General features: G+C 36.7%; 1 protein-coding gene across 1 annotated transcript in view; it reads right to left on the bottom strand.

Annotated features, from left to right (window-relative positions):
• The window catches only part of PDS5B (PDS5, regulator of cohesion maintenance, homolog B (S. cerevisiae)), a 38175-nt gene that overhangs the window by 3578 nt on the left and 26627 nt on the right, over nt 1-7970 (bottom strand). The window contains exons 17-20 of the mRNA XM_010138505.1: nt 6861-7006; nt 4775-4874; nt 1190-1632; nt 997-1098 (exon numbers count right to left, since the gene is read on the bottom strand). Coding sequence (XP_010136807.1) covers nt 997-1098; nt 1190-1632; nt 4775-4874; nt 6861-7006 — 791 coding nt within the window. The remainder of the gene's footprint in view (nt 1-996; nt 1099-1189; nt 1633-4774; nt 4875-6860; nt 7007-7970) is intronic.

The following is a 7970-nucleotide window of genomic DNA, read 5'->3' as shown; positions in this document are numbered from 1 at the left end:
GAAAGAGAACACTGGAAGGGTTGGGATATTGCATGTGCGATATGCCAGAACAGGTAGCCTGGTGTGAAACTAGAATTTGAACTGAGGGTACAAGCTTGGTCAGGCAAAGATCTCCAGTATGCAAGATACTCATGGACAAGCAAGCTGGTACATTAAACTGCCAGAGGAAGATCAACATGATGCTAACTAAGCCCAGAAGCTAGAAAAAAAACCCAGAATAATACAGAATGCCAGACTGAAGATGTGTGTAAGTAGTGTCCTAAGGAATTTATCACCAGGTTCTGGAAAAGTATTCTTGCAAATCTGTTCCATGAGCCGCCGTTTGATACCAGTGGGCAAATACATCCAGTCCACTGGTACACCTCTGCTCTACAGATATTGCATATACACGTACAGAAAAGGTAGACACACCTGTAATTTTCTACAGTAGACACAAAAAAGAAAAAGAAGGTAGTCACAGAGTTTACTTTTATTTTGGAGCTTAATATGCCTTAAAATTTTCAAGAGTTACTATCCTTCATAGATTGTAGCACACTTTATTCATTTGGAAATGATTCAAGTAGATAATAAGAAGGCTGCAAATTAGAAAGTACATAGGCATAAATTTAAGGAGAATAAGCATAAACTTAATTCTCCACAACACTGTTTCACCACAGTAACAATTTGATTTGTCCTCCCTATCCAAAACAAAACGGAGCACTTTTTACTCCTTGAAGTTCTAATAAAGGTCCATCTTCAAGGCCCTCACGTGCTTTATTGACTTTTCTCCTAGAAGAAGAAAGCTATACATATGCTACCTGAGCATACTTAGCCTCTTGCTCTGGTTTGAGATGCTCGAGGAGAAGTAGCAAGGGAAACCATTTTACAAGTAACAATGGCAATTTATTATCTTAACTGTCAATTAAAGCATTCTGAAATATTTTCAGGAAATTGTTTGGGGAAAGTGGCATACTTCTAGTTTTCACTAAACAAATTTAGAAAATATTCACCACTTACACTTTTTTTTGCTGTGATGGTGGCGTTTTTGATCGCCTTCCTCGTCTTTTCTGTGGCGTAGACTGTGCTGATTCAACTGTACTAGTTTCAGATGGTTCTGCTCTGTTTTGAGGAAGACCCAAATTGCAAAGTATCAAATTATAACTTATGTCCAAGGATAAAAAGGATGCAGCTTACAAGAACACAGACTTACCTCTGCTGTGTTCTTTTCGGTGTCCTATTTTGCCTGCCTTTTGGTTTTTGTTCAATGTTTTCAGTTTGCCTTTCTTCCTCCTCCTCTTCCTCCTCTGCTGCAGCTGCTGGCGGTTGTTTTTTTTTGTTCCTTTTTGATGACTTTGCTACTGGTTCTTCCTTTGGTGTTCCCCCATTATTTGCTTTGGGAGGACGTCCTCTTCTGCCTTTCTTTGGTGGACTGTTCTGTTCATCCTCACTTTCCACTACATCTTCTTTTAGCCTTTTTTCCTCTTGCCATTGTGTTTCATCAGATTCTGAAACAACTGCAGGTCTCTTCCTTCCCCGTTGACTACCTCTAAGTTTCTGCTCTTGACCCAGTTTATTCAGGTCATCTATGCTTAGTTTCTCTTCTGAATCTGTTATAGCAGTTTTCTTCCTTCCTCTAGGCTTCTCCATCTCTGACTGAAAAGAAAGATTATACCTTTAAATTAAAAAAATAAATTGTCATATATGCAAAAGTTACATAAATTTTCCCCCAAGATGACAAGGAGTCTTCAAGTTATGTAAGTTGTCTATTAAGATTGTCTATCATCTGCACTTCAAAAACCTTTGCAAAAATATGAACACATACAGACATGAAATGCCAGACAAGGTATTATTTCAAGCAGTTAAAACACGGAAGTGTGTAAGGTCTTCCTTACTTGCATCCTCATAGGGACCATAACTATTTCTTTTTGGACCATGAAATGTCCAACAAGACCAAATATTTACAGTATTTCAAACTAAAATTACTGTATTTCAACATATACAAATACTCATTTATTAGTATTTTTCACATTGCAATGTAATCTATGTAACGACTATTATGCCACTTAAAACCAGATTGAAAGTGGTTTTTTCCTTCACATCTCCCTCATGACATAAGATAGAAGTTAGCTTACAAATATATGTGACCTCCAGATATATGTTAGCTTCAAATATATGTCAACCTACTCAAGAAAAGCAGAAATAACAGCTAGAAATGAGGTAAAAAATGTAAAAGAAATTGAAGGACAAAGAACTACACTAGAAGAAAATAAGAAAAAAAACGTTTGAACAGTGATGCCATCTCCTGTTAGTTCATACCTCAGTGACAAAACTGTTTATCTAGATCAGTGACGTTCTTGTTATTCCCTGTTCTATTTACTTTGACACTTATTGCGCACATCTGTCATTCCAGCTGCTTTTACCAGGTAAGTAGTTGTAGCCAAGTTTCAAAGTAAAGTTTCTCTCTCAGGTTGAACAGCATCCCGCAACCTCAGAATGTGTAACTCTGTGATGTGATCTGGACAAATACCCTGAATAGTGACATCTTTAAAGCATGGACTTCCTGCTCTCTAACTAACATTCTGCTTCTCAGTCAATGCTTGCTATAATCTGCTACCCAGATCCAAGAAAAACAAAACCGAGTTCTGAATCAATGACCTCAAGCTTCCTTACATATTCAAAGTGAAATACAAATGCCCTCAAAAGTACTCCAAATACCGATCTGCATTTGCTTTATCACTCAGCTTTGTCCATTACCAATTCAACCTAAGGCTTCTAAACACGAATTGCATAACTGCATGCCAGGAGCAGTCTGGACTCTCAGACAAGTTTTGCAAGCTGAAAGGTTTACAGCTGAAGTGGCATACCAATACAGGAAGCATCAGAACTGGGTTTTTTTGACAAGAGATTCGTGACTTTTCTGGGGGTTTTTTTTGTTTGTTTGTTTTTTTATTTTCCCACAAGATATCACAGTATAAGATGGTTATTTACACTTTACAACAAACAAAAATTCAGGACCTTTTTACTAGTCGGTAGCTTATGTCTCAAGCAACCAAGAAAATCAAGACTGACATAATGGGAGAATAACTTCAGAGACAGTAAAAAAAATACAGCAGCAGTGACATCACATATAGGACATCCTTAATACATTCTAGAAAATCCAACTGTAACAAATCTGACCTTGTTCACGTTATTACTTTTTCATTCATGTCCCAATTACTACAAAATTCACAGACTACCAACTACTATTAAGGTACAAAGAACCAAAATTTACTAGTGTTTAATTTACTATATTTAATTCTTATTATTTGAACTGCTCTTAGAGTTACCATACAACTATAATTTTATTTGGTGGTTTGTTTCAATATTCTGCTACAGGTGTAAATACTGCTTGAAGCAATATTTAGCCTGTTAATAAATTCATGAACATATTAAAGCACTACATCTGAGTGAGAGTTCAAATAATTTTTTATAACTCATTAGCAACCTTTAGCATTACCGATCTACAGAAATACATAAATACATAAATCAGGAAGAATTATTAAGGACAAGGCTACCACTTTGAAAGGCCTGCCACTCTCAAAGTCCTTAGTTAATGGTCATTCACTAATACCACTCTCTGAGATAGACACACATGTAATTTCTCCTGAGTGATCGTGACTCTGTAAAAGGGCACAGCAACAACACCATTTTGCTACCCCTTGGGGTGCGCTGTTCTTACGGAACAGTCTATCGAACATCACAGGCGATGTGCCCGTTAGTCATTTAAGACTATTTTACATCATATGGGATTGTATGTATCTGTGTCAGTTAGTTCACTCCGCCCTAGAAGCCTGCTGAAGTCTGTATTATGCACAGACAGCTTTAAAATCATGCCGCAACTTCTACTTGTGATGCTTGGTTCTGAATGCCAGGTATTTTCCTGCCTTCAACTGCAGTACAAGTTGCATGCAAGAAAACAGAATCCATACGGTTATTCAGTTAACTCTTCCTTGAATTTCTAAATCCATTGTCAAATCATGATGCCCTCTTGGTATTCTAGATAACCAGAGAACAAAAAGCTCCTTACAGCTGTTGAAAGGAGAACACATCTGGCTGAAAAAGGAGAACATGCCTTAGGACCAGTAATGGGACAGTGCTAAAAAGGGCAAGAATTATAATGCATCAACACTGTAATGAGGTATCACCACTTTGCCAGCTACAAGCAAGAAACCATTTATGATACAGACTTTTAAAACCTCAGAAGGCAATCTGAAATTTCAGACAGGTTAAAGCACACCCCCAAAACTCCAGTACAGTTGATGATTCTCAAATTAATCCAATTAATTACTGCAAAGCTGTATTTCAAGTAAACATCAAGAACACATTAAAAAAAACACACTCTACTACACACTGGGGAACAAAAGTCCAAGGAAGCTATCAACTTGAAAAATATCCCAAATGCTTCATCAACAAATCTTGAGAATGAGACAAATCGCGGACCAATTCTCATCCACCTAGCTCTAGCAGAATCTGCCCCTGTCAGTAATACCAATACCCTGCAAATCCTAGCTGGTAATCTTGAAAACTTACAGGAGTTGTCAGTATGATGCAAAGGTAATGTAACATACACATGAAAAACAGACAAACTGAACCTTTTAATTGCATTTTCATATCCAAGTCTAAACACATTTTCCAGTAGTTTACACACCATCAACTCAGTTTCATGTTTCACGTAACCTCTCAAATAGTATCAAGTACCACCATATTAGTTTTTATTTCAAAAGTCCTGCAACACAACGAAACAGCTCACCCTTACAAGATCAGAGTCGTCCCTTTTGTCAGTTTTTTTCCCTGGTAAGGGCGAAGCCAGTGTGAATTCTTCATTTTCACTGTGGTCCATTTCAGTACTGTCAAGCCTAGAATGAATAAACATTTATTCTTCTCATTATTATTATAATACAGTGGGCAATTGTTTAAAGAAATAAAAAATAAAAACCAACATTCTTCTTCAAAAGAAATCTTTTCCTAAATCATGAACAATCTGGCAGAAAGAACCTTTCCCTCTGGTTACTATAGCCACTATACAGCACAAGCCAGAACATCTAAGTCTCAGGACAAAGATGCCAATCACAAGCCAAGTTGAATCTTCTTTTTTCACTGGGAAAGACAAGCAGCTTTTTGAAACAGAATAACCTTACTGAGTTTCAAGAGATCTGTGTGTTTGTCTGCACTTGCATGAACTGTCATGAAACAATCAAAGATCCCCACAGACTGTCCAGCCAAAGCACTCACTTTCCAATGGTGAGATTTAGGCAACAAAACAGCAGATTTAAATTTCAGAGACCAGTTCAAACCTCTGCTTTCTGTTGTTATTTAGGGCAGCCAATTTCACTTTTATTTCAGTTTCCACATATGTAAATGTGGACAATAATACCACCTGTGTTTGTAAAACACAGGGACCCACAGATAAAAGCTAATATATAACACCTGATACACAAGTCACTGTTTCATCTGCCCTGAGGTAGGCAGAAGCAATATTTTAAAATAAAAGTGCATATTTCTTAATGAAAGTTGGTATACAAATACACAAACTCTGAACTCCCTGGCCTGGGCACTGCATAGACTGAGAAACACGTTCTCACTCTTACAAATATAAAACCTGTAATAATTGTGATGTAATTGGAAACTCAGTTTTCATACACTGTCTTGACAAATGCAGCCTTGCCTGTATATATTCAGTCAGACTGCTCTGTAAATGGCATGCACACCAAATCAGTACCATCACTTCTAGAGGACTTTTCTTCTTCTTTGGTATCTCCACTCAAAACACTCATCAGTTTAACTGAGGTGAACAGGAGGGATCACCAAGATGACGGAATGTGTTCGGCTGTGAGTGCAGCATTTTTTGAAATGAACTGGATGTAGAACAAATTGGTCTCAGACTGATTTCACTGGGTCCAGAGAAGAATCTGGATTCCAACCTGACTTTAGCCAGTAATGTATTTTGGCATATGAACCTGCATGTCTTGTAAGAAATAAGCCTTTCTGTGAATTTTCTGAGGAGTTAGGAAATATTTCTTGTAAAACACTGCACTACATTTAAAATTAATATTATATATTAAATAGTCACAGAAACAGGAAATTAGAAGTTTTATTTCCAAACATTACTTCAAGACTCTGATGAAATGTTATGTGAGAAAATATAAATAGTGGGGGCTATGCAATCTCTAAATGTCTGTGAAAAAACCTAATGATCAAGTGACTTTCAGTTAAAAAAATGAAGATACAGTAACTGATGAAAAACCTGAAAATTTGACACAAAATAAGCCACATTTTTTAAAGACAGACAACAACAAGAAAACTATGAAAACTTTCCATCACAGAAGGAATCTAAAATCCAAAAATGTTTATCTGCAAATTCCAGCAAAGTGCAGGACAAATTTATAGATGAGAAAGTCAAGTGAGATCACTAAAACAGCCTACCAGTCCTCACTGTCTATGACGTGTCGTTAGCATTACAACAGGCCACACGGTTCCTAGGAACTGCAGATGTATGCATACATATAAACACCCTACACATACACTTGTGTGTATGTATTTATGATTAGATAGACATTAAAAAATAAAATTAAATAAGCATATGAAGGTCTTCTTCCCTCTTACAGCCAACTGTAGATGCGACGTGATTCTGTTTTTTTCTGGGTTTTGGAGGGGTTTTTTAGAAGCAAAATAATTTCTGCATTTAGAAAGACAAATTCATGGTTTCAGTTGTACCAATGTGGTACTATAACTTTAAAATACAATAACATAATTTTGGTTCTCACTTAGAAAACATAATGGAAATATTAAAAGTTTCCATTACAAATACTTGAAATATCAAAGGTCCTTTGTAGTCTACCAACCTCCCTTTGATCCTTCCTGGAGAGCTTGGATTTGAACTGCTGCTGGCATTGCTTACAGTTTCCATTCGTGAAGATTTGGATTGAGACTGCTTGCCTGCTGACGAAAGAGGCTTATTAACTGCTCCAAGAACATTGGCTGCTTTGGGCTGAAACCAAAAATATATTTCCTTTATTTCAAACTACACATTTAGATGTTAACACGTACTATGCTTAAAATATTCAGATTTCATTTTCTGCAATCAATATCTTAAGACGAAGTGATAAACATTTTCATATGGAAGTTTCAACAGACACCAGAAGAAAGCTGACAAAGCTGTAATCAGAAAGCTAGCTGCAACCAAAAATGGTATTCTTCTCTCTCCAGTTATATTCTGTCCTCTTCTCATTGGTCGTACTAGGTGCTAACCTGACCTTGCAGTAAGCCACTTCAGCACTTTCTGTGCATTTGCTTTCTGCTGATCTAGCTGCCTGAACCAGCTCACTATTTGGATCAGATAAGCATCTGTACTGGCAAAACAGAAATAGCAGTAGGACAGCCTTTTCAGCAAAGAAGCCATTAAGTGGCTTAGTTGTAATGACAAACTACAGTAGTTTCAACTGGGAATGAATGAGAATCTCAAAAATCAAATACTGTGGAGAAGATTCTGATGCTTCATGCAAGGATTTAAAAATCTTAGGCTTTTAATAGGTGCCAAAATTTCCAAGCACTTGGTGAGCTTTGGGATATTCATTTAAGGGGATTATCTTTCAGACGTGCCAAATACATCCAGCTCATACTAACTTTTGAGAAAGTTGAATGAGTTCAGTTACTTCTAAAGAGAATATACCTTTATGGCAAATATCCACGTACAAAAATTTCTCATTATCTAGCATGATCCATCTTCTACTTCAATATTAGATTGCAGCCACATCTAAAATTAAGTGACAGCTAAAGAAAGTTCAACATGCACATCATAGCAACTTTGAGTGTTCCTTTTTCAGAGATATGCACCATGTATCTGCTGGCTATACTTTTATAGCCAGAGGAAATTTTGCACTTACAAAGATTCACTCTGCACTGAGTAAAAAAAAAAAAAAAAAAAAAAAAAACTCAGATAACGAAAAACAGTT

This window comes from Buceros rhinoceros, unplaced genomic scaffold (genome assembly GCF_000710305.1).
Source record: "Buceros rhinoceros silvestris isolate BGI_N320 unplaced genomic scaffold, ASM71030v1 scaffold17756, whole genome shotgun sequence".
Taxonomy (NCBI): Eukaryota; Metazoa; Chordata; class Aves; order Bucerotiformes; family Bucerotidae; genus Buceros; species Buceros rhinoceros.
This window is presented reverse-complemented; position numbering and strand designations above follow the sequence as displayed.